The 26,486-nt window shown below is 31.9% G+C and overlaps 4 protein-coding genes across 12 annotated transcripts in view; 2 read left to right on the top strand and 2 right to left on the bottom strand.

Annotated features, from left to right (window-relative positions):
* Window positions 1–344: 344 nt before the first annotated feature.
* Set2 (SET domain containing 2) lies at window positions 345–8,680 on the bottom strand. 5 transcript variants are annotated; one of them, XM_078186009.1, is made up of 15 exons: window positions 8,222–8,680; window positions 6,095–7,718; window positions 5,329–5,985; window positions 5,012–5,131; window positions 4,798–4,926; window positions 4,516–4,717; window positions 4,342–4,439; window positions 4,091–4,256; window positions 3,362–4,016; window positions 3,216–3,273; window positions 2,597–2,958; window positions 2,389–2,523; window positions 1,733–2,109; window positions 1,320–1,655; window positions 345–1,224 (listed from the first exon to the last, which is right to left on the bottom strand). In XM_078186009.1, exons 2-15 carry the CDS (start codon window positions 7,690–7,692, stop codon window positions 1,069–1,071), a joined length of 5,049 nt encoding a protein of 1,682 aa, XP_078042135.1. In that variant the 5' UTR covers window positions 7,693–7,718; window positions 8,222–8,680; the 3' UTR covers window positions 345–1,068. The 5 variants fall into 5 exon arrangements, with proteins under 5 accessions (XP_078042135.1, XP_078042132.1, XP_078042133.1 ...); XM_078186006.1 differs by having other exon boundaries at window positions 1,733–2,523; window positions 8,222–8,377; window positions 8,455–8,680; XM_078186007.1 differs by having other exon boundaries at window positions 1,733–2,523; window positions 8,222–8,352; window positions 8,455–8,680.
* Window positions 8,681–9,133: 453 nt separating this feature from the next.
* Window positions 9,134–11,347, top strand: LOC144473251 (putative CENPB DNA-binding domain-containing protein 1). Of its 2 annotated transcripts, XM_078186955.1 has the most exons (3): window positions 9,134–9,527; window positions 9,653–9,907; window positions 10,000–11,347. In XM_078186955.1, exons 1-3 carry the CDS (start codon window positions 9,476–9,478, stop codon window positions 10,116–10,118), a joined length of 426 nt encoding a protein of 141 aa, XP_078043081.1. In that variant the 5' UTR covers window positions 9,134–9,475; the 3' UTR covers window positions 10,119–11,347. The 2 variants fall into 2 exon arrangements, with proteins under 2 accessions (XP_078043081.1, XP_078043080.1); XM_078186954.1 differs by having other exon boundaries at window positions 9,653–11,347.
* A 171-nt stretch (window positions 11,348–11,518) lies between these two features.
* On the top strand, window positions 11,519–18,089 carry LOC144473247 (uncharacterized). Of its 4 annotated transcripts, none has more exons than XM_078186949.1 (10): window positions 11,519–11,600; window positions 12,079–12,381; window positions 12,479–12,706; window positions 12,777–13,027; window positions 13,101–13,356; window positions 13,490–13,702; window positions 13,778–15,497; window positions 15,599–16,197; window positions 16,283–16,404; window positions 16,485–18,089. In XM_078186949.1, the coding sequence occupies exons 1-10, from the start codon at window positions 11,547–11,549 to the stop codon at window positions 17,470–17,472; spliced, it is 4,734 nt and encodes a 1,577-aa protein (XP_078043075.1). In that variant the 5' UTR covers window positions 11,519–11,546; the 3' UTR covers window positions 17,473–18,089. The 4 variants fall into 4 exon arrangements, with proteins under 4 accessions (XP_078043075.1, XP_078043074.1, XP_078043076.1 ...); XM_078186948.1 differs by lacking the exon at window positions 11,519–11,600 and adding an exon at window positions 11,638–11,904; XM_078186950.1 differs by lacking the exon at window positions 11,519–11,600 and adding an exon at window positions 11,797–11,904 and having other exon boundaries at window positions 12,212–12,381.
* Cpr (Cytochrome P450 reductase) overlaps window positions 17,728–26,486 on the bottom strand; it is a 16,031-nt gene continuing 7,272 nt past the window's right edge. Inside the window, exons 2-11 of the mRNA XM_078186952.1 lie at window positions 24,103–24,311; window positions 23,260–23,452; window positions 22,898–23,047; window positions 21,140–21,264; window positions 20,681–20,869; window positions 20,346–20,584; window positions 19,939–20,270; window positions 19,548–19,809; window positions 19,211–19,439; window positions 17,728–19,135 (exon numbers count right to left, since the gene is read on the bottom strand). Of these exons, the coding sequence (XP_078043078.1) occupies window positions 18,991–19,135; window positions 19,211–19,439; window positions 19,548–19,809; window positions 19,939–20,270; window positions 20,346–20,584; window positions 20,681–20,869; window positions 21,140–21,264; window positions 22,898–23,047; window positions 23,260–23,452; window positions 24,103–24,311 (2,073 nt within the window). The 3' untranslated portion in view covers window positions 17,728–18,990. The remainder of the gene's footprint in view (window positions 19,136–19,210; window positions 19,440–19,547; window positions 19,810–19,938; window positions 20,271–20,345; window positions 20,585–20,680; window positions 20,870–21,139; window positions 21,265–22,897; window positions 23,048–23,259; window positions 23,453–24,102; window positions 24,312–26,486) is intronic.

Genomic DNA, 26,486 nt, shown 5'->3' with positions numbered 1-26,486 from the left:
TTTTTGATTTTTTTGTTTCTAATCAAGTACATTACAGTATATAAATATTATGTATGATTACCAGCGCCTCCGGCGACCAGTGGTGCAACTTTACTTTAGGATAAAACAGATCATTTTTGCATGATTGCATATAATAGCCAAATTTATTTAATAGTACAAAATAATAAATATTTAGCAGAAAATAAATTTTTCTTATATTCCATGAGGATATTGTGTTACAATTTTTTTATTATCATACTAAATCTGTTGTTTTTATATTTGTTGATAGAAAAATCATAAATTTTAGGTACCTATGCATTAAATATTTGAATAATAAATAAAAATTCGACATTAAACATGTAGATTTCATTTTATTTCAAATAGTACATTGCTTTCAGTTTAAAAATCATGCATCACAGAATCAATTTTTGTACCACGTAGAAGAAATTTTTAAGAATATAGAAAGTAATTTTATGAGTGCAATAGTCAATGTTTCTTCAATTCATTTGTTTTTTTTTATCTTATTCATACATGTGTATATGAATATATGATCTGTTCATATATACATAAAAATACACGTTCATATATACATATGAACAGATTTAGCGATTGAAACTTACTTTTATGAAACAGTTAAAAATTCTTTTGTGGTATATACTATTTACAACATACGAGAATTTAGCACGATATTTAACAATAATAAAAATTTAATATTTTTCATGAAACGAATGTAAAGGATGAAGGTCGATATCAAATTTAACTATGCGGGATGTACATACATAATAGTAGGACATAAAATGCAATTCATTCCTTTTTTTAAAAAGATTAACAGACATATTATTCTATACTAAATGAAAATATCTAGTTTATACACTGAATGCATACAGTTAGAAATTTAATTATTTCTTAATGGCTAAATTATCAGAATGTTTCTGAAGCATGTACAAATTCACCTATATTACAATAATAATAATTACAAATATATCTACATATGGGCATTAGTTCAATATATTTCTACTAGATATATTACAATATTTAAGGTAAAGGATTCACGTAATAAATAACAATTTCACGTTATAAGTTACATAATTACTCGTCGTCTGTACTTTTCTGGTATACTGCACCAAATTTACTCATATACTTACGTACAAAATCTTTAGCTTTATGTTTAACATTTTCATTACATTGTAATTCATCAACGCTCTTACAATGTTTTAACTCTTTTGCAAGTACAAAATGTGTAAGCTGAAAAAAATAAATCAAATGTTCAGTTAATATAAGTTAAATAGTTACGTGTAAACAAAATCTTATTAGTTACCGTAACTCTATTATGAACATACCTTTCTTGCAAGATGTTTAAAATCTTCAGTGTTAGTTATTCTACCTTGTTTACAATCATTCTTTCTATACGGATTCAAAAAATGTACCATCACGTTCGCCATATTTATCCTAAAAGTATCTTTAATTTTTCTTTCGGACATTGTGGATAAATCTGTCGAAGGTGATTGTAATTTACTTAAGCTATGACGCGAATGTGATTTCGATTTGTTACTACGCCTGTGTCTTCGTATTTTTTCAACGTGTTCCTTGAACTTCGCCCTCTCTTTTTGACGGCGCAGTTTTTCCTTAATACCCTTGTGCGTTTTATGATCTATACGATCTTCTTCTCTACGAGGCTGTAAAATATATCAGTAACAATAAGTATCTTGCAAAAAGAGAAAGTTAAAAAAGAAGTAAAGAACATTCAACGTACGCTGATAATCCTTTCTTGAACTAAACCTTCTCGTCTTTTCTTTCCTTCAGGAAAAGTCGCTGTACTTGCAGTTACATTATGAACACTAACTTTTTTAGGTACATTATGCTTCGAGCCATTTAATGATTTCTCAAGTAAAGTGTTATTTAACTCTAACTCTTCAGTTTTTTGTTCCTCGTTATTATCATCCTCAACATCTTCGTCATCTTCGTTTGACGAACTAGAATCCTCACTGGACTCCGAAGATGATGATGAATCTGGTTGAACTCCGATATGGTCCGGCGGCGGTGGTAACCATTGCGATATTCGTTCTTTTACGTGATAGTAATAGGTTCTACCTCTAGCGTCGGTTGCACTTTTCCATTTTGGTGGTAGATCTATGGCAGGTATTTCCGGTTGCGGCGATTTAAATGATTTCGCAGGAAATTGCTGATCCGATTGCTTTTCAATATGATCATAAAGGGGTTGTGTTTGAATAGCTACGGGCGGCGTTCCACCATGGACTAAATTATTACACAATGGCAATTGACTCTCGGGATATTGTTGGTGACAATGAGGTAGTAAAGAATAGGCTGTTGTGGTTTGATTAAAAACAGGCGTTTGGCTTAACGTGTACACCACTGGTGGTACACCAGAAGGTATGCTGCTAGACATACCAGGTGATATTTCAGAAGAGATTGATGGCGGTAGGACATGCGAGTTTTGTGGTGGTATTGTTGATTGCGAATGTCCAGGTACTGATTGAGGACCTCCTACGTATACAGGAGTACATTGCTGACTTATTTCTCCTTCTATAGTAACAAATTACATTTGTGAAATACGTCATAAAGGAAGCAACATAAATTAGGAAAGAGTAAAGTATACCTTGTGTAGTATAATGCTGCCATTGTCCAAGCGATGGGTTATAAAATACAGGATACCCTGTTTGAGGATCTACCATAGCAGTCGAATGAGGATCTATACCTAAGGCCAAACACCTGTTTTCGTGATCTTGCCACGATTCTTGTTGTTGGCGACGTTGTCGCTCTTCTTCTTCTTTAGCGACCTTCATAGCGAATAGTTGTCTGCGTTCGTATTTTGTCATTCGTGGAATAGGAACTAAGCTACTTCTTTCTTCTACTCGCTTATCCTTTGTTCGAGTGTACTCGGATTCTGGAGATTCTCGACCTCGTCTTCGATCACTACGTTTCTCGGGTTCATTCCTTCCATATCTGTCAGACCTGTGTCTTTAAAATGTTGTATTTGTACTTTAGCTATCACTTATTCTTTGAATTTAAGAATGAAACTGTTTGACACATATGTGAATTTTAAACTCTCCAAAGACATTTCTTACAAATTTTGTGTACTGAATATGAATTTGTAAATTTCTTTTTCTCCGTGTGCAGCTTTAGGAAAGAATTAAATAAACTATATAATTTTATGTAGGGTCTAAAAATCTATAAGAGATGCCTATTGAAATTTAAAAGTCTTTTGCTACTTGTACCTATCGTATGATGTTCCCCTTTTTTCTTCCTTTTCTAATTCTTCTCTATATCCACGGTCTAAAAATAAGGTTTGCATTCATTAAGTTTTAATATTGAGAAAGCATATACGTGCATGGGAAGTTAGTACATAATTTAATAACATTACCAGCTTCTCTTTCGTGCTCTTTCATTTGTTCAATTCTTTCCTTTTTAGGTATTCGGAAAACTTCCTTTAAATTTGACCATTCGGCCAGAAGATTTAAAGCTAGGTCAGGTATAAGATTTTGATCCGTATTATCTGATTTCACTTCACCGATTGCTATACAATTCTCGACATTACTATCACTCTTCTCAGTATCGTTTAATTGATAGGAACTTTTTTTTTCGCTATTGTCATAACCAAGCTGTAATTCTTCAGAACACGATTTTGATTTTCCCTGGTCATCTTCTGGAGAATCTCTGTTAGGTGAAAAATACAATCGTTTCGACCATTTTTCAACTACATTAAAAATTTTACTGTCCATTAACATTGTCTTGTTAGGAATTGGAAGTGTATTTAGAGTTTTCAAAACTTCTAATCGAAACTGTTGCGCCTCTTCAGAATCATTTGTAGAAATGTCCATGACATAGCTCCAAATCAAACGTAAACCATGGTAGTCCAAAAATAATCTTCGACATGGTTGTTCTCCGCTTTGTATGAGGCGTAAAAGACGAGTTCTGTGCTCCAGTTCTCTACTGCGTACCATAAGTCTACTTAACGTCAAAGTATGAGCTCTATTCTTCAAACCACCAGAACACAATTTATCTATTTCTTCTTCCAACTGGAAACAAATAAAATATAAATTAGCAAGGTAGTTATATAAAATAAATAAATTAGCAAGATACAAGGTCTTACATCTTCATCTTCCATATAATCAGTCTGCTTCTTTTCTCCCTTCTTCTTCCTCATATCTTTTTCACGTTTCTCCTTCTTTTCTGTTTTTTCCTTTTCTTCCTCTGGAGTTTCACCAATCCAACCACGACAATTGGGAGCTTCACAGAAACATTTCTGAGCCTCCTTACTAATTTAGCAACAAAACATATAATGTAAACAATATCGTTCTTCCATAAAATAAAAGTAATATTTTTAATGTACTCTGTACATACCCATAACGTTGAAAATGATAATCAAACGTAATCTCTTCACCGGCAGCTATAAATTTTTTATTAAAGAATCCTATTCTCAATTCACCGTTCACCGTCCACTACAGAGATTTCAAACATGTACATACGTGAATATATTATACATTCTTCATAATTTATTTAATTAGTTGTATCTACCTTTTGCGTTTCAGAATTTGGATCACAGCTGTGATTTATAAATCGGGAAACGTTCCCTTTCATGGTAGCATCAATGATTTGATCGGATTTCAGCGCCATGAAATAGTAATGTTTATTTTTGTCCTTTGAATATTCTTTAGCTCTACGTCGAAAATCTTTTGGATCAACTACTTCACCTACATATTCCATTATAAATTCCCCCCTAATAATTAGAAATTGGATTCATCAATAGAATAAACAATTGTATGTTTCTAGTTTAATTATATTATCCAGAATACTTACGCTAGCAGGTCAACCATGGCACGTAAGCCGAAACCTTTTTTCTCTGTCCTAAATACTTCGCATTTAGCATATTCACAATTCTGAAATCGTTTGTTTGTGCAACGATCCCCGACTACGCATCTGGGTCCGCTAGAATTTACATAACATATTACAATTATGTTGATTACTTTGTAATGCTCTATAGCTAATTTTAATATACTCATTTAAGAGATACCATTCTATCATTAGAAGTCTGTTAAGACAATCTTCTCCGCAACCTAATTCTCCTCTTTCAATGTCTTCTTCTGTTAAGAAGCAATCGCACACCATACGTTTGGTCTCCTTATTCGTATACCTGAAAGAAACTCTTTACTGCAGACATCAACATTTTACAAACATTATTAATATATACAGAGAAAATAACTTGTCTAAAAGAAGATTACTCTTATGTAGCTAACAAGATATGTAATGACTTCATAAGCCATGTTTATAATATTCACTGTTAATATAGTTTAAATTTAAATAAATTGTAATTCTATTGTCATCGTTTACCTTTCGGTTAGGTATAAATTTTCATGTAAGTATTCGAATTGGCTTAATCTTTCCTCCATTTCTCTATCTTCTAATTGTGGAACCATAGATAACGAAATCTTCGCGCCTATAGTTTTTGGAATTTGCACAGCAGCAACAATGTTAGTTACGACTAATGATTCTTTTGTTTGCTCTAGTTCTATAGTGGATTGAACGTTTGTTGTTATTAAGGTAGAACTAGAACCAGAATCAGAGGAACCAACATCCATTACAGATCCAGATACAGATTTGAACATCAATGATCCAGATTCCGAAGCGTTCGGAGGTAAACTACCAAACGTAGATGTGACTGTTGATGTGGACCCAAATCCAGTATTCGAACCACCCATTTCGAGTTCGCTAGATCTTCGCCAACGAGATTTTACTTTAACAGGTTTACAGGAATCTGAATCGTAGCCAGTAGTATTACAAGTAGTCGCCAGTGGTGTCAATGAATCGAATGTGTTCACAGTCTTACTGACGTTATTTTCTTTGTCCGACTGTAATTCTGGTGCATTATCTATTTTTGTTTCTTGAGCAGTTAAAGCAGTACTATTAGATAGCTTCTCACGCTCTTGTTGAGCACTTGATTTTGATACATCTATATTAGGTTTCGAAACCAATCCACGTCCTCGAGATCTAAAACGTAACAATGAAGTACTATTTAATATATACTGAAGAGCAAATATAAATTCATGAAAGTATATTTACAAATATTTTTCATATATTTAAGCATTACAATACATACCTTTGCTTCATTAATCCAATTGATCTAATTCTACTGCTTCTTCTGACTCCAGAACTGTTTGATCCGCTTTCAGAACCTGTTGTATCAGTACTACCACTTCGGCTCCTAAATTCAACTTTCTTATCAATATCATTATTACTACTATTACACTTTGTTTCAAATTCTGTTAATTTACAATTGTTCAGAGACAATAGTGTGTCATTACTATTTTCACTGCTACTTGATAACTTTGAATCTTCTCCGTCAATTTTATTATCTGTTTCACTATCACCATATAATAATTCATTAACTTGTGACTGTGTAGATTTTCGTTGGTTCCCAATTTTTTTATCTTGTACAAATTTTGATTTTAACAAAGACTGATTTGTACAATCTGTTTTGTCATGAAGGGCAGTGGGTTTGTTTTGTTCTGTTAGGTTTTTATTAATGCTATCAGGTAAAGAAACAAAATTGTTAGGATGATGTAACTGTTCTATTTTATCCAGTATCGATGAACTACTTTCATCATCAATATTCATTGGAATTTCTTTTTCCGTACTACTAGCAATTTGTAATGGAGATGTTATGCTTTCTGTATTAGATAAATCATTGACTAATTTTTGTATTTCTTTAGAAGATTCGCTAATTTGCATGTCCGCTAATTTGTTATCTATTCTGCAAAATGCGTCGTCTTTATACTGAATCTCTTCTGATTCATTTGCACATATTTGTCTATTTGTATAGAAGTCTTTTTGATCACTAGTTGCTTCTTTGTTGTGGATACATAATTTTTCTATAGTACATGGTTTATTGTTTGCATTGCTAGAAGTCATTGGCACATCTATACACAAGGCTGTAAGAGAATTTTCTGTTTCATCTCTAATCGAGTTACATGTACTTTTTTGCACTGTGCAATATTCAGTATCAGATGTGTTTTTTGAATTAGATGTATCTACAACCATGGATTCTGTTCCATCTTCGTTTTGTATCACAGTATATTCCACAAATTTTTTTCTTTTCAATGTAGAGTTACTTACTAATAACACTTCTTTTACTATCATATCATCATCTTGCCTCAAATTATAATTATCATCTTTAACATCTTCTTTAACTTCCATTTCTTCACAGATTATGGTTTCTTCTATCACATCTTCCGACCATATTTCAATTTCATTAGAATTAGTTTCCAATGTATGTTCTTTACTCGGATTACCAACAACTACTTGTTGGACATCCTCAGGACTAAGTTTCTCAGAATGATCAATTATAGCATCTATTCCATCTTGGCTATCGCTTTCACTAGTATCCTTTTTATATTGTAATGTTGAATATTCATTGTCCTCGTTAATTACAAGTATATTACTATTGGAGGCATTCTTATGCTTGTTGTGCTTCCTTAAAGAATTTTGGTTCTTTCTAGGAAGTGACTGATTCTGATCATCCCCAGTACTTTTGCTATCTTCTGTATCATTTGAGTAAGATATTTGTGAAATATCTCCATTAACTTTCTTTTCTTCTAATTGTTTTTTAGCTATTTGTCTACTGGATTTTCGGACAGGTACATATTTAACTGTCGATTTCACTGATGTTTTCATTTCAGTTTTACGTCTGCGTGCCATTTTGATTCCATAAATATTCTCTTAGTCTGTAATATTTAAGAAAAATAATGTCTTTTTAAATTGAGAAACAGTGATTATTGCTATCAGTATACTATACAATACATTACGAACATATAAATTACATCACTGTTGCCACCAATATATATTATGATATCAACTAGGAACACATAAATTAGTTTATAACTGTAGAGTCTTGCATAAAATACAAATAATACAATAAATTATTATCTAGGAACATTAACTGAGCATCATATATTGATAACCAATTAGCTAGTAAAGTTACATATAACTGTTTGCAAACTAGAAATTATTTGTAATTTTTGAGTAAGTATAACAATATACAGTATGGCAATATATAAATCTTTGTAGTTTACAATATAATTCTTGATATCAAAAATGTCCTTGTGGTAGATATAGCAATGTTATTTGTAGTAACAATAAATGGATAGTAGTTTGTCTCCAAAATACATGTTTTAACACATTTCGGTAAAATTATATATTATAATGGATATAGTTAATGAACACTTACCATATGCCTTTAAAATAATGTCTTGCATGTGAAAGATGATCATTGTTTAAAATGTTTCACGTAGTTTTCTAATGAACACTTTTTTCTGAATCTCAGTCTTCCAGAAGAAGGATAAATATACTAGATTCGTTCTAAATCATTTCAACAATGATTATGCTGATTAAAAACAGTCAGGTTTAAGCATTAATATAAAGTTTTGGCGCTCTAATAATATAGAATTATACATTACACACTGATAGAACTTTTTCGCCAATGTAGAGATCTGTTCCAGTCTTGACTATTTCACTTTCCGTTCATCACACTCGACATAAATGATTCAAGATTTTTATTGCAATTAATACTTCCCAAGTCAACTTACAGATTTGTTTAGGCAAACATTAATCACCTGAATGAACGCATCATGAAGAAGAGCAAAGGATGCGTGATACTTGAATGATAAAGTGTGTATCCCAACCGTGTAAGTAGTTGCCTCTGAACGTTGCTTGTTGTCCGATGTAGTGGCTACATATAATACAGGGTTGACCCTCGCACTACTAAATTTCCTAGACTTTTCTTTCAGAACTAAATAGTCACTTTTATAATGTGAATTCACTGAATCTTTTTTTTCATATTCAAGAACGTCGGCAGGCTCACATTTTATCTTATGCATAACATATTTTTTAAATATTACAAACATTATCTATTTATGTTAAGCACAAAACCTATCATGAAAATTGTAATGGCGTCCTGAATAGTCACGTGACCTATCTCTCATTGGTCCATGTGGTTTCAACAAGCATACCCACTCATATCAGCTGGCAGTAATATGTACAGTTACTAGATCCTCCTTGAATAGGAAATAGGAATTATATGTATATGTATATATATACATATATATATATATATATATAGAGAGAGAGACAGAGAGAGAGAGAAAGTAAAGTTATACAGGTAGCCTTTCTACAGCACGGTTTCGCTCTAGCATGATAGGATAAATTGCAGGAATCCTCGTATAACACTGCAGCCTTTAATACAGTTTCGCTCTAACGCGATAAAAAATTGTAGAAACAAATTATAATTTGTTCATTTATAACTTTATTCTGATGCCATAGCGAAACACTACGTGCACAGTTTATACACCATCCACGGCGAGACTTACCGTCTCAGAGATACAAAATTGCGGAAAGTGCTGCTGTATCTAAAAGGATAAAGTACAATGCAATATCGTCATATTGTATCGATCTTTTATTGTCTTTCCTGTTTCTTTTCATCCCCATGGTCTGGACGCAAAAGTGTCTCAACCGGCTGATCGGCAGCCCGCGTCGAAGTACGATGTATCAAAAAATGACTTTTTCACCTTTAAGACTAATTTTTAGAAAATTAAGTTTTAGTCCCAAGCCATGTCTGAAAAAGATAAAAAAACAACGTTTACGAGAAAATTTATTTTTTTAGAAGTAAAGGTAAAAATCTGGGATCGTCTTTTAAAAGGAGAAAAAGCATCTCACATTGAAAAAAGTCTTAATTTAAATGAAGCAACAGTCCGGACTATTAAAAAAAATGACAAAGAAATAAGGAGTACAGTTGCTGCAGGATCTTCGACATCCGCAAAATATGCAGCTCGTCCCCAGGCACCAATAATTGAGAAAATGGAAAAGACGCTCAGCATTTGGATTAATGATAGCTGTCAAAAAAGAATTCCATTAGATGGTAATGTCATTAAACAAAATCACTTAAAATTTACAAACATCTTAAAGAATGTGGTGGATGCTTTGTCAACCCAGATTTTGTTACACGTAAAGGTTGGTTTGAAAAATTTAAAAAGCGTTTTGCAATTAATAGTCTAAAAATTCAAGGAGATTCTGCATCAGCTGATCATGAAGTTGTCAAGCATATCCAGAAAAAGTTCAAAACATTATAGAAGAATAAGAATACACAGCAAATCAAATTTTGAATGTCAATGAAACTGAGCTTTAGTGGAAACGAATGTCCAGTAGAATTTATTTGGGATAAAGATCCAATAATACTATTTTTATGCAGTAATGTGTCAGGGTACTTTATGACAAAATCCTTACTAGTTTATCTTTAAATCCTCATGCACTTAAAGGCATAAATAAATACACGTTACCAATATATTGGAAAGCAATTCCAAGAGTTTGGGTAACTAGGAATTTATTTAAAGACTGGTTTTTACATTGTTTTATACCAAATGTTGAAAGTTATTTAAGACAGAAAAATTTGAGCTTCAAGGCATTGTTACTACTGTATAATGCCCCATGTCATCCCCAAGATTTGAATCACCCCTATGTGAAAATAGTGTTTCTACCATATAACACTACTTTGTTGCTCCAACCAGAGGATGGAGCAATGAAGTAGTGGTAAAACTGGAAAAACTAAAAATATCAATATTAGATGCATATTGGAAAAAGATATGGCCATCTTCAGTTGAAATAGGAAATGTGTCTGTCAGAGGCCAAGGTTTTGTAGATATTAGTGGAAGATGTATTAGTGGAAGAAGAAGTTGAAGCAGATTTAAAAATTAAAATTAAGAAATTTGAAGATTGTGAAGTTAATAATTTAACACTAAAAAATTTTCAAGAAGGCCTAAGCTTAGCTGAAAATCTTGAATCATTTTTTTTAACATTTTATCGACCGGTCATTCGATCGTGAAAATTTAGCTCAATGTTAAATTTTCGTTTCTATTTTGATTTTATTTATTTTATTAATTGTGAAAGAAATCTAATATCTAAAGAAACCTATCTAATAATATTGAAGCTTACGGTAGTACTTTACGATAGTATTGGCTATTTCATATTTTTGTTAATAAATTTTTTAATTTTTAAACAACTACAATTCTTTTCCAAGATGATAGCTTTCATTTAAGAAACAACTTTTGTCTAAAATCTTTTTCTTCATCTGTTACAGATTACAATTTATGTATTTGTTAAATATATCGTTTTCTATCATTTACTATTTGTTTCAACATTTCAAATTTGAGAAATATGTTTCTCCCTTCTGTACATATTATATATGTGTTATATATTAACTCTCTGCACTCAAGTGGTGACTCTGAGGCACCACTAAAATTGTTCTGTCACCCCTTAAAATAATTTTTATAGCAACAAAATTAATGTTAGAAAAATTGTTGAAAATGAAACTGCTAGTATGAATCGCGAGAGTAAAATTGGTATATATAAAATGCGCTTTCGTAGCTTAAAATGGAAATACTGTACACTAGGAAAATTATTTCAGATTTACAGTAAAAATGGCTTCGAGTGCAAAGGATTAATACTGTTCTCTTTCCTCTTTCATTCATTGGCCTAGAGAATGAAGTATAAATACAATATGTATGGATATATCTAATACATGCATCAACTTGAAGAAGTGGCAACGCTGTCTGCATGTAAGTTACGAGGTCATAAAACTAGAAGCCACAGACATATTGAATTCTGAATTCCGACAATGGTTTCGTCCCTTGTATTCCAACTTCGTGTTGACACAGTTCAAATTTGAGTTACGAAGACGTACATACTTCGTTTAAGATTTCTTTGAATGGCAACAGACTTGTGCCAACAAAAAATATGTCAATTAATGTTACTGTCAACGGAAACCCCTTAAGTATAAGACACGGAAGAATGGTATTGTCTGATTTAGATCAAATTAAGAAAAATGAGCGAGACCGGCGTCGCAGGTTACGCTTGGAGCAGGTACACGTATATGTGTATGCTAAATTATTTAAAAAATTTAAAAGTAATAAACAATAGTAATATCTATTTAAATAGAAGAAGATATTTTGTATCAAATGATATTAAATAATTTTATTACCAATAATATAATGAGTATATTAAAAAATTTAAAAATTCATCAAATCATTTATATAGGTAAGGCAACAGTCAAAAGAAATATCGGATAGACTTTTGGAACGTGTTAAGAATATAACTAAGGAAGAGCGACAGAAGTTGCAGTGCAATGATAATTTAAATTCAAGACAGTCATTTAATGAGAAAATTTTAGAAATACAACAAAAATATCAAGAAGACATGGCAGACATTGGTCTGGCACATTTATCCGCAATATTGGAACCTGATCATGACGAAGTTGTTCAAGAGAAAGAAAGAAAGAATAAATTAGCAGCATTAAAAAGAGGGAAAGAAGCAATGCAACAAATTCATGAACAGCAACAAGTAAGATTTTTTATGTACAACATAATTACTTATATTATAAGTTTAAATATAGTATATTAGATTAAAATTTATGAAAGTATAAGTAAAATCCATATAGAAAGAATCTGGGGAACAACAACATCAAAATCGACTACGCCAGGTACGGGAATTAGAGAATCTAAGATCTGCAATGGTAGCAAAACTTCCTCATGTGAAATTGCTGGAGACAAATGTCATAGACAAGGAAATTGATAATGGAAATAAACAAAAGAAACCTCTTAAAAAGAAGGCAAGGAAGCAATGTTTTAAAAAGTCACCAGGAAAAACGACAAAAACATACACAAAGGTATAGCAATTGAAATTCAGCTATGAACTTTATAAGTTAGAGTTCATGTATCAGTACATCATTTTTACAGATCATCGCCAGTGATTTAAAGACACGGTCACCCAATCTACAAGTAAAACATCAGATAGTAAATGATTCAAAGAATGACATTATAACAGATGAACAATTTGTTACCACATTCGCTACAAATCCCTCTACACAGAAAAATATAGCTACTACATTAAGTACCGATAAAAGTGAGCTTGAACACAGAAATCAAAATTCAGAGAAACAGTCATTACATTCAACAATTGCATCAGCAGAAGTCGATAAAACATTGAGGTACATACTGTTCAATTAAAATTATAATATAAGACAGTGTCAAAACAGTCAAATTAACTTTTTAATATTACAGATACAATCCACAGGATTATGTACAATCGACATCAGCCTTAACTTCTACGAGTCAAAGTGATGCCTCTGGATCCATAAGCGATGATTGTTCATGTCCACCTACTATTACTGAAAAATCAAAATGTATAAAAACACCAAAACAAAAAGATATTTCCTCAGCAAACGATAAAATACAATTATATGATCACAGTAATCATCAAAGTCGTGTATATAATAAACCAGTTGGTGTAGTTGAAAAAATACATGCATGGACTGAGGTTTGTAATCATAAGTAAAATATAGGAACTATTAATAGGGAAATAAACACACTGAAAATTATATAAGGTTTCAATAATAGATGATGACTCCTATATAACTATGCTTTTTAATAATTTAAATTTATCTGTACAGCCAAGTGCAATAGATTTAGCTCAAGAAATTGAAAAGTCTGAAGCAGTTAAAGCGCATCTAATCGAAAGTCGTAAAGCTACTGCTCAAAAGCGTGGCAAAGATGCAGTGTTGAGAGAAAAAGTGCGACGTGATTATCAAGTGCTTGTACAAAATTTAAATCACCTTACAGTGGAAGAACGTAAATTGAAAGCTAATCAAGCTGAACCTTACTTGGTATTTGTTTGACTTCTAAATTATTCTTTTTTTTATCAATGCTCAATTAATTACGTTATGCTTATGTTCTTTCAGAAAGATGCAAATGTATTACAAGAACGAAGAAAAATGTTGAAAGATCAGCATAAACAGAAACTAAACCGTGCATTGCAAACTCTGTTACATGAAGAATGTTTGGAAGAATGTTCGTCATATCCTATAGAAAAACAAATCACTCTTGCGCCTAGACAAGAAGATAGAGGTGTTGATGTAAATGCTGTTTGGGAAGATCAATGTTGTACAAACGAACGCCTAGACAGCAGAACTGTACAAAGCAGGAATAAAGAAGTGGAGATTTCCCGAGAGGAACAAATATTAGATATGTTAAAGAAGGTTGAAAAGCAAAAACAGCTCTTATTGAAAGAATTTGGAGCAGATTTACCAAGTGATATTTTTAATGCAACCATGAAGCCTTTATTCGAGAAAGATAAATCGATTCAAGTACAATCAACTCTACACCAGGATGCCTCGATTCATGAAACACCTATGTCACCAGAGGTTAAAGTAATAAGTGCGCCTTGTTGCAGCGAGAGTAGTAGAAAAAATAAGACAGAAGCTAAAGAACGCTCGTCTGTCAAAAAAGTAGAAATAGCTGTACAAACTACCACGGCGGCAAAGGATGATGTAGTTAGAGATAAAAGTATCCAAGTAGAAATGGTACAAGAAAAAGAAAGCGATCCTAAGGCGACCAACGACGAAGTTGATAAGGTTACTAAACATTATCCACTTGAACCAAAAGTTACAGTTATTACCCCAGAAATAGATAGTAGTGTATCATCAACATCTATACTTTTAAATACAATGAATGACACCGTTAATACAAGTACAACTCCTGTAGAACAGAAGCACAAAAAGCGTTCCCCTAAAAAAGAAAAACAAAAGTCACTTTTAGTAAGTAAAACACCAAGTTCCACAAAGAAGTTTTCAAAAACTTTATCGAAATCGCGACTGAGCAATTTGAGAAAACCTATCCGTGTTGTCGCCTCGCCTAATAAGAGAATTAAAATATATGTTAATCAGTCTGGGTTCAATATTGAAGTAAACCCGGCTGAAACGTCAGGAATGACTGTAAATGCAACTACGCAAAGTTCTAAAAAATGTTGCACTACAGAACAGGATCAAATGACTACCAAATCATATAGTGTTAGATCGCAATCAACACAAATTAAAATGAAGGACTTCTCAGATTCATCAACATCTTTTGCTAGTTTGCCACCAAACAAACCCAAAAATATTCTTGAAGCGTTAAACAATAATATGTCTATTCTTGAATTATTAGATTCTTCAGTAAACGATAGCATGAAATTATTACGAAGGGATGTTAGTCCAGTGTCGACACCAGAAACTCCATCGCCACGTACTATGAGACTGCCTTCGAATATACCTCATGCTGGTAAGCTTAGCAGAATGCTTAAATATACAACAATAGATCCACAAATAAATGATAGCAGCGTATTGTCATCTACGAGAAATAATCAGTCAACGACGACAGATACGTCTCATAGTCAACAAAATGACCAATCTGCCGAAGAAATGAGGAAGCACTCTTTGAAGCAATCGGTTTCATCAAAAGGAACCTGCTCGTGTGAAAATCCAGAATGCAAACTAATGGATACAAAATTTAGTCATATTCGTAAATACGCATTGAAAAACTGTCCTGAAATATTACAAAAGTATGAAGACCTTCAAACTATGTGCACAGAAAGAATAGTATCATTAACGAATCTTATTGAAAAGGTTCGAAATGAGCAGAAAGGTACGACAAAATTCATTTTTTTATATTAAAACTTATATATCAATTCATAATTTTTAAATTTTTACTTGAACATTTTCTGAATAATTTCACAATAATTTTAGGGGTGGAACTATCAATAATCAACCCAGGTGATGAAACCAGTCTGATGCAGCTGCCTCCAGTCAAAGTAAAGGACGACCTACAAAGTGTTCGCAATCTTGTTGAAAATATAGAAGCAATTCATAATCAACTTGCCAAAACACTCATTGAGTCACAAAATATTATCAAAAATAAAACGGTTCAAACACAAGATACTAATCAACTTAAAGAAGTAAATGTAGAGACTCAAACAAATGAAGGTTTGGAGAAGATAACATCTCCATACGTTTCATCAAAAGTAGAAGAAGAAAGAGTTAAAGTCAAGCCAAGAATTATAAGCGATGAAAGAGTTAAGATACAGCTCGACAGGTACAAGGTACAGGACCGGTCGAAGACGTTAGAGGCAACAACACAAGATAATAATTCCCGACTTACTTCAAAGTTACGAGACGAGGAAATGATAGAAACATTATCGCAAGAAATTCTAGAACAAAGTAAGAGCCTTAAAAATAATTTACTAGCAACAAAAGAATGTATTGATTCAACGGTAGATCATACACTTCAGCCTGACACTGTTGACACTAAAAGTGATATGGCCACGCAAAAACATTTTTCTAAAGAGGTGATTTGTATTTTTTATTATTATACATATATTATCTAACATACAGTTTATATCTCTATTATTAATATTATTGATATTTGTTTAGACAAAGGAAGTTAAAGATTACATTCCAATACTTGCGGACATTCCAAAAGTACCAAGAGATACACCCATATTTGCCAATGGGAGAAGTAAACCACCAGTAAGCCTTCTTAGCGGACCATACAGGTGATTACAGTTTTCTGTTTATACCATTCATCATAGTTTTTTTTTACATACGATTCTTTCACGGCGACATTTAATTCCAGAACTGAAATTGAATCATCAGGTCATGAGTTGTCAACAATAATTGAATTTGATACACCAGATACTGTGAATAAAAGTCAGACCAATGTCACATCACCAGCATCAATAAAAAAAGTTACAGCGACACGAGCGACTAAAACTGCTGTGGTAATTGACCCAGCAGAATGTATAGCTGTTTCCGTTAGCACCAATGACCAAAAACAGTTTAAAAAGTCTTACGATCCTTCAACATCAACGTTGTCTTCAGAGGCCACAAAACATAGGATACAAGCGAGTGCAGCCCGATTTGATGCACCAAAAACATTCAAAGCTGCCCTTTCCCGGACGGAAGAAAAAGAAACGTTAAATAAAAAGTTACAATGCGATACTCAGAATAAAAGATTATCGCCAAAGGAACAGTTACAGTCGCATCTTTATACTAATATTAATGGAAATGAAGAAAATAGAAATAATGACAGAATAACATCCACAAGTTCAAACAGTTTTTCTGGATTATCTGGAATTTCTCAAATAGCAAGCACACCGTCATCTGATGTATTAAAATATGCATCGTCCCCGGAAGAAATGGAAACAGCCCTTAAAAAGCTTGGCTTAGGGTGGGCTATAACGACATTGAAGAAAACGCGAGAAGCGAGTGCCTTAAGTTCGTCATCTACTTCTGATGAACGAACACCAATAAATACTGGTAAAAGAATATCACCCGTGAAAAAGCAATTTGAAAGTAATTACGGTTTACTAGATTTCAGTGACGTGTCCTCGATATCTGTGAAAGAAGCGAGCAAGAGTACAGAACATGCGGTGCTTCTCAAAGGGAGAACTTCCACACCGTTGAACTCAAAATTACAGAATTCGAATTCGAATAGCGCGACGACAAACATTAGTAGCACAAACGTTTCTGAAAATTTTCAAGAGCCTAGCGAAGGTTTGATAATTCCTGATATAGCTCTTACCAGCTCAAAATCTAATATTAAAAAACTAGAAAACCTTTAATATATTTTTGTATACTAACTTGTACTAAGAAATATTAAGAGATACTTAATAAATTAAGATAAATTATATTTTTAACGAATACGTAAATTCAGTGTTTATTAAATATGAATAATATCAATATATTTACAGTGGTTTTTACTTTTAATATATAATTGCAGTTGTAGGACTTGTTAAACCTTAGGCACTTTATACTTCAAATGATTTAAATATAATATGCAAGGCATAAAAAGAGAATAAATATCAAACTGCTCAATATTTAAAAATAATAATTGTTTATTAACCATGTTACCTGGTTTTGCAACTTGAAAAGTACATTTTGATAAAATGTTTCTTTATACGCAGTTCAATGCCGTCAGTAAAGGTGTACACATAATATAATGGTGATATTTTAACTGTTGATGTTACAGATTACTTTCATATCTAGCAAAATTATACCTTATTAACATGAGGAGAATTTGATGGTATGAGTACATGGTTGACAAGGAAATACTAGAAATTGACATGATCAAAATTAAAAAAAGTTATTATAGATTCAACTTTGAATTGATGTACAAACAGAAAATAATATTTTAGAATTAGATAGTAAAGTCATTTTGTCTCTGACCTGTAATAATTAATTTTAATCCAAAAAGTTCTCACGTGACTCTGCTAAGCGACGATCTAATTATTATTGTATAATTTAATTGTTATTCTTTAGATGTATATTTTTAGTGAACTTAAAATAAATTTTTTAAATGAATTCTTCTGTATTACATTCATTAACAAGTTTTTGCAAAGTGGACCAAGAAGTGGACACATTTACTGTACGCAGTCACCATAATGTGTACATAAATCAGCACAATATTGTTACCATCCCTGATAAACAATTTAGAAATTTTACATAGAACAATTTCTTGTACATTCTAAAATATAAAGATCATGACTTTACTTAATGACGAATCTTTTTTAATATTAAGTTGTTACAGTTCAGTTACACGCTTGATAAAACTGTCCAATAAATTCTTTGAATATTCTTTTTACAGGATAAATTACCTATACATATGGAAGCATATATTTTATCATGCGTGCACGAATATTTCCTGTAAAATATTTATAAAATCTATTTCATCTATTTCATCTTTCATTGTAATCATAGATTATTAGCGTATAAAAAACGGCTTTTAATATTATACTTATTGAGCATATTTATCAAATGTAAAAGTCTGCATTAAATTGCATTGTAATGATTCCCATAAAAACGCTAGTATTATTGAATAAAATGAGTTAAAATAGAAGAAAACATTGATATTAATATTTATACAAAATTCATTAACTACTTACGAATAATAAATACATTTAAGGTTTGAATGATTTTTGCTAACATCTGTAATTATCTCTTAACATTTTAAATGCTTACAAGCGTATCGTACAATTGCACGAAAGTTATAAGTGTAGGCTCCTTAATGAAGGCGTATTTCAAATGTTTACATAGACAATTTAACTTATAAATATTCATGAAATTAAAATAAATAACGAAATTCAACTCCATACATCGCTCGAATAACGTTTTTGTGAATCCATCTTCTTAATGTATGTAGCGGCATCAAGTTCGGCCATCTTACCTTTCTCCATCACAACTTTCAGTAAGATATTATGTACGTCACGTGCCATGTTTTTGGCGTCACTAATAAAAAAGACAATATGTATTCTTAAGGATGTTCTTTAGAAAAATAAGAAAGTATATGTATTGTATACTAACCCACAGACATAGATATGGCCATGTTGTTCCCCAATAACTCTCCATAACTCGTCCTTATTTTTTTCCAATAAATGTGTAACATATACTTTTTTGTCTTGCTCCCTGCTGAATGCAGTGTGTATAATTAGGGAACCATTTTTCACATATTCTTCGAGTTCTTCTTTGTATAGGAAATCTTCGTCTTTCTTCCTACATCCAAAGTACAAAATAGTATCACCGACTTCTTTGCCTGAAAAGTATAAATTATTCAGATTTAGAAGAACTATAAGGAAAATTTCCTTTTCAATTAATTGAGATTAATTTTATTAGTCTATGTTATTAAATACATTATAAGTACCTTCTCGTTTAGCGAGATCACGTTCTTGGATAAATGCTCTGAATGGTGCTATACCAGTGCCCGGACCAACCATAACAACAGGTGTGAGCACTTTAGTTGGTAGACGGAATTGAGATTTCCGCACAAAAATGGGAACAAGACACGGTGGGTCTGATGGGTGCTTCTCCCTTAACCAACTGGTTGTTACACCCTTGTTAATTCTTCCAGTGGGAGTCTTATATTCTACCACAACTGCAGTAATATGAATAGAAGTTGGATGCAACTGAAACCAAATTCATTCAGACATTATTAATGTGGGGTTACAATTATTTCATACTAGCTTAATGATGCATGAAAAGAACTCCATTGTGCAAAACAGTTTTTCTATAATAGAAGTCAAGGATATTATTACCTTTGGCGATGAAGAAATTGAATAATAACGACATTGTAATCTCGGTAGGAGTTCACATAAGTGATCCAGAGATGGTTTTAAACTAGGAATATCTTCTAAAATATGTACTATGTTTCTATTTTCTTGAACTACCCATTGTTGGTAAGCAGCTTTGCCCTCTGCACTGGTTGAGGTCATTAACTTCAACTTCTCTTTATCATTCGAATCAGTGCAATATTCTGCCAATTCTTTAAGAATATGGGTACGTGGATTGCTGGTAATATCCAAGTAATGCGTTAAAGCAGTTCTATAAGAACAAGGACACGGGAATGGATGTTTTTTAGTAGATTCCTCTGTAATATAAAAAGTAGCAAAGTGAAAACATGTTAAGCAAATTTTAAATTGTTAAATTAGGATTTTCCATTTACCATCTGTATTTGTAAGCGTGAACACAGTATCTAAGTCGACACCACATTTTTCTCCAATTTTGTTTACTAATTCTGTATCATTTACAGGATATACTGCTAAATGATCACCAGCTTCGTACCGCATTTTTGAGCCTTCTATGTCAAATTCTATATGCATACAAGACCTGTCTGATTTTGGTCCATGCAATTCTCTGTTCACTTTAACTGGAGCTAAGAAAGGATTCTTTGCATCAAACGGCCTTTAAAAATAACAAAACAAATATAAAAATTGTGAAAATTAAGGATAATTTCGTTATAAATAGTTTACATAGCCATCAGATATTCAAATAACATACGCTCGTTGAGTCTTGAATGAGTGAAGGCGAGCTATTTCACCAGTGTAAATTCGTTCAATAGGCAAATCATTGTGTTCAGTAAGTTGATACTGTCGGATGCTAACATCTTCGCCTGCACCCTCAATTCCAAAGAATTCACAAACTGCAGGCCAGAACTTGTCCTTCCATGTGATGAAATCATCTTCTATACTGTAATAGTAGTATATAATAGTAGTAAATTTCACTTTTATTAATCACAATAAAATTTAATAGTTACAAATGATTATATATAAAAATAACGCTATAACAAATAAAAATTAATTAATATGAAGAAATTCTTCAAATTAAAATAATGGAAAGTATTAAAATATAATAAAATAAATATTATAAAATATAATAATAAATTATTATAAAATATAATACAATATTGTGCATTATAAAATAGATAATAATTAAAGACTGAAGAGTATGTGTACTTACTTTGCATCATCATCTCCCAAGCCAAGTTCAAAAACACGTGTAGCACCAAGTTGTTCTAATCTGTGATCAACATATAATCCTACTTCATTATAATGTTCATACGTTTTATTTCCCAGAGCAAACACCTGCAAAGTAGAATGAACAAAGAGAATATTAGAAACGACAAATGATTATTAAAATTTAATATAATTAACTGTTTAATACAATAAACAAGTCACTACTTCAAACACTACATGAAAGATACAAATTTTGGAAATAAAATAATAATTTATGTACATTCTACAAGAATAAAGAATCCACTAAATTCTTAATTTACATGAAAATAATGTGGTGAATTTAAATAAAAAGGATAAAGGGAACCATGCAAATCACTTAATTACCCAAACTTAGATCTGATAAGCATATTTTCTCGCTAAGCACCCTTTATTTTTATGTTTTAAATTCAATGTTTTCGATATCCTGAGCAATATGATTTCATGATATCGAAAGAGATGTAAACAAGAAAATTATAATATAAAGTTGTAATAATAATTAAATGAAAATTAATTGCAATATTAATCACACGAAAAAGCACTCTACAAGTACCTCAAATGTTGGCGGCAAAAATAATGTTGCAAACGCCCGACGGGTAGCGCTATCGTACCTATAATGTTTGATTATCACTCGTAAAAGTTTATCGAATTTATTGAAGTTCATTTTAAAATATTTTTAAAACCGATTATTATTTAGTGTAACTGTTGTCCGTGTCATTGACAATATCAAAATGATTTTGTTCTTTTTATAAATGTACATATATAAAGTTCGTAAATTATTATGGTATAACTGTAGACGTACGCGTGGCCGATGCGATTGCTTATGTAATGCTCGTCATTCGCGTGACCTGAATTATTCCCAATGGAAATGTTTGATGTTGGATATTAAAATGTACATGATAACGAAGGTTTTGACAATGATACATTGAAAAATTGTTGAACCATGTATAATTGCCTTAGAAAGTAAGTCTGCTTGCAAATGAAAACTATTCGAGTTTAAAAGGAAGATGGCTGCCATATTGCCGTATGTTAAAATATTCTTATCGAGTATTAATTATATTTAATTTGTAAAAACAGTGTGAAATTGAAATAATCATTTAAAATGTACAATTTTAAAAATATTGTTACTTCCACGGTACGTTAATTTTGGATATGCGCTGTAATTGATTTTATGGAGAAATAATGCCGGTTTCTAACCATGCTATGATGAAATTATTTCTTATTATTGATTATTAATTCAGTATTGAAAAGCTTACTGGACAATGGAACAAAATAAAAAAATAGTGGCCTTTATACAGGTTAAATCACCTAACATTTCTTTCAAGTATCTTTGTTCGTATGTCAAAAGAAAGAAGCACAGAGATCATATTTGAAACACTGTTTTTGGCAGATATTAGTTAACATCGTCGACACACAATAGCCATTTGATACATTAAATTCTGTATATCAAAAATATGAATTATAAGGTGTCCTAGAAATAGTCCAATTACATTCATTAGCATGCATAGCTACCTCATGTTGACAATATTGTCTTGCATTTGATAGGAAGCATATTCTCAAATATGATCCAACCAAATTAAAAGACAAGATCAGATCGATCAAAGTTACTTTTAAAAATAAAGACTTCAATTTTTTAAATTATGCATATTGCTTTAAAATATTCATAAAAATATAGTGTTTCTCGGGGTAGGTCTTCAGCATGTGTAAAATAGAAAACAATACGTACTGCATAATTCAATCCATCTAGATTGGCATCACCATTCTTCAACCAATCTACAAATTCCATAGCATTATCTGTAGGATCACCTTCTCCATATGTGGCTAAACAGAACACTGCTAAACTATTTGGGATTGATTTTAGATTTACCAACTCTTCCTGTTACAAAAAATTACAATTATTGTAAATTTTAATATTTATACATCAGTAAATTATAATATTGGAATATTGTTACTTTTACTCATTTATGCATTCAATAAAACTAATAGATGATTATTTATAGATCTACACAAGCTGAACAGAAAACTAAACTATTGTAGAATCTATGATTCGATAGGAGAGTAAATGAAAAATGCATTTTATATTTTTACCATATCGCATTCCTCAGGATCAGCTACCATGCCTTTCATTTTATATCGGATACCCTCTTTCGCCAACCGACCTGCGAATTCTTCAGCAGTTCCAGTCTGGCTGCCATAGAACACTACAAGACTTCTACCAGAAGTCTTCAATTTTTTAATGAACGAATTTTCTGATGGCGTTACCGTGGGATATAGTGTTGGTCTTTAAAGAAAACAATTTTCAATTAATTACACGTTAGTATGAAGCATTTTTCTGATACAGTTATTTAGTCATAAAAGATTAAATTTAGGTATATGATAAACATAATTCTAAAAATTAGCTACTGAAGGGGATCTAATACGAACAATATTTGTTAACATTGGTGGGAAAAAACTTTTCTAAAATACTAATTGCAAAAGTACATTCTACTTTGGAGGAGAGCAACATCTTAAACTATACAGGAGACTTATCATTGTTCCTGTATTGGTTCTTGTAAATCTTGAAGTATTTTCTAGATGTGGTATCTGTAGCACACTAAACACTTATATAAGTTTCTAGGTGTTATGCAATTCAATTAAACCGTGCACAAATAAATCTAAGGAAATATAATGTTCACTGGAATACAATGATCTAATAGTGATCAAAATTGGATGCTATGTACATCCTGAGAATGTATTATAGCTTTACCATCATTTGGAAATGTTAACAAACAAGATGGTCCATGGAATTAAAATTAGCAACATTTAAATGTTTGAAACAAACAGGACCACAAGTCTAGAATTTTTAGAACATGTAAACCACTTCCAATGGCACAGTATGTTTTTTTAGGATTGTATAGAGATGTAACAATTCTTATAATATGCAGAACTTACTGAATGGAGTAGGACTTTGCTGAGGCAGCATAATCATCCTGCTTGTTCCTACGCATTAGCCACCATATTGCAGCCAGTAGGAGTGCGCTTAAAAGTACAATATCAGGGATACTGAAGAGAGGTTCATCAATAAATTCAGTCTCGCCTTCGTTCTCCAGCACTGGAGAACCTGCCATTCTTATAGCTTTGGGTTGTGATGCACTGGCAGTCTGTAACAAATGCAACAAAATCTATGAATATAACAGGAGACTTTGAGGACGTTAATCAAAGAAGGAAAGCTTAATTCTTTGTCCTTGAAGTTACTCTAACTATAGAACCTGACCACTTCATTTCATTTAGAGTGTTTCCTTAAACTCATATTTTATGGACCAATTGCCTAATGCAGAATTATGGAATGATATGATATATACAGGAAAACGAGCATTTAATAGTGCTTGAAAAAAAACGTGCAGTCTTAATTGTGTAGTCTTCCTTGAACATTTCATAATTTTCCTTCAACGTTGTTTTTCTAATTGCAATTAGATCTAACTTATTTCCGTATTATAAATGACGAGTGTTATGCTCACATAGTCTCTATGATAAATAGTATCATAATCCAATTACAAAAAAGGGTGGTAGACTTCGAAACACTTTGGAATATATTTATAAATATACAAAAGAAAATTTCTTCAAGTACAAGCTTACCTTCACACTACCTCAATAATATAAAAATTAATGTGAAATTGCGTTATAAACTAAAGAAGTGACAAAAATCAGTCAGGCAATCTTTGGACGTTGATGTATCGTTACAATAATTGCACTTCTTGTCAGAGATTGATAAGGATTTAATATGTTTCATATTAGATATCCATGTGTAAAACAGCAAGATACATCGATAAAACAATATCTTTTTTCATCTGTTACTTTATAAATCCTATCACGTCACAAGATGCAGTAAAACAAAAAAGATAGCACAATCGTTCAGGCTATTATCGACATACTATCATCACTTTTTAAATTAGAAATCGCGATGAAGAACTGTAAGAAGTACATTGTTCTTGCGAAATGTTGAGGATGGCGTCAGTCAGATTATTTAATCTCATCGCGCGCGTGTATCAGTAGAAATCTGTATGATACAAACGAAACCGTTACTAAAATAAATTTATCAAAAATGGGGGCGATAAGAGTCGATCTCTAAGAAGAATGGATTAGGAATTGCGATTGATTGTGAAATTAACAGCAAAATTGTTTTCAACTTAGAATTTATCTTCTCCAAACTGGAAGCAGATTGTTTTGTACATTAATTGTGTTGCTAATTTGTTAACTGATGTAATATTTATAACTATCCAATTTGTATAGCAGCAAATTGTCTTTTTTATGTTTTGAAAATGATAATTAAAAAAATATAAGAAAGGAAAATACACACTTTAGTAGGTCTAAGTACAAAAAAAAAGTTACATTTGCAAGCCGAAATATTCATACACATATTTATTTGATATTTTGCGATTTAATGTATAAGGTTGTCCAACATCACACTAAACGATAGCACGTTTACCCTGACATACTAGATTGCCTCGCCGTATCTGTAACATTCCTGATTAGTATTGATCATTCTGAATGACTAGTAACTTTAAAACATTTCCGTTTGAGTCATCTCTCGAGTGCAGAGAAACATTGTCTCTAGATACATGCTCTGACCTCGATCAGGTGACCCTTAGATGTTTGTGATACCGGTTATGGTGCTAAAAGAAAGTATAAACTTGAACGGTGTTCTCAGGAAGCCTTCATCGATTTGCAACAAATTTCCGTCTTTCAAACTATTCCAGTTTTATAAAAATGACTCGTACAATAATCAATCTTGGACCATTTTGAAGCTTGATGCCTTTATTTTCATGATTCAGTGTACATTGTAATCTAACATACATATTTTTAATTAGTAGAGCAGGCGAAAAACTGAGGACATAAATGATTAATGTAGCATAACATTGTGGCGAAGGTAGAAGTAGCAACTGAATGATATGGCTAGAAGAATTACAACAGAATCAAGTGGTTAAGAGAATGAGTAGTATATTTTGCCTGCAGAATGTAAGTAAGGATGGTCATGTGTGGCTGTTCAACCTTCATAAGGTCGCATCAATGTAGTGAGCAGAAGCATCAATGTAGAATGATTAATGTACGGCGAAGTGTAAGTGAATCGAGCGTGGTCATTATTATTGCAACTATCGTGTTGGGTGCGTGAATATCATTTAAATAGAAAAATTGCTGTCACGAGGATTCAATTGTTACATAATCCAGTGCTCGTAAATCGTGATGTAATGTGGAACTACAACCCGTGGCAAAAAGTTTCCGATCAAACAGGTTGATACAAAATTTTATGAAAAACTGTCGTGTTTGGGGACATTAAA

This window comes from Augochlora pura, chromosome 7 (genome assembly GCF_028453695.1).
Source record: "Augochlora pura isolate Apur16 chromosome 7, APUR_v2.2.1, whole genome shotgun sequence".
In the NCBI taxonomy this organism is placed as follows: Eukaryota; Metazoa; Arthropoda; class Insecta; order Hymenoptera; family Halictidae; genus Augochlora; species Augochlora pura.
The sequence above is the reverse complement of the archived record's forward strand: the minus strand, read 5'-3'. Positions and strand labels throughout refer to the sequence as shown.

Bases quoted from the DNA above. Each gene is read 5' to 3' on its own strand.
- Set2 (XM_078186005.1), bottom strand. From the start codon at position 7,692: ATGGCACGCAGACGTAAAACTGAAATGAAAACATCAGTGAAATCGACA. The intron at 5,986-6,094 runs GTATGTATTGTA...GTTACGTTTTAG, and splicing joins ATTGGATTAATGAAGCAAAG to ATCTCGAGGACGTGGATTGG. The intron at 4,017-4,090 runs GTAAGACCTTGT...ATTTGTTTCCAG, and splicing joins ATTATATGGAAGATGAAGAT to TTGGAAGAAGAAATAGATAA.
- LOC144473251 (XM_078186954.1), top strand. From the start codon at position 9,476: ATGGTCTGGACGCAAAAGTGTCTCAACCGGCTGATCGGCAGCCCGCGT. The intron at 9,528-9,652 runs GTACGATGTATC...TTATTTTTTTAG, and splicing joins GATCGGCAGCCCGCGTCGAA to AAGTAAAGGTAAAAATCTGG.
- LOC144473247 (XM_078186948.1), top strand. From the start codon at position 11,779: ATGTCAATTAATGTTACTGTCAACGGAAACCCCTTAAGTATAAGACAC. The intron at 12,382-12,478 runs GTAAGATTTTTT...AAATCCATATAG, and splicing joins AAATTCATGAACAGCAACAA to AAAGAATCTGGGGAACAACA. The intron at 13,028-13,100 runs GTACATACTGTT...TTAATATTACAG, and splicing joins GAAGTCGATAAAACATTGAG to ATACAATCCACAGGATTATG.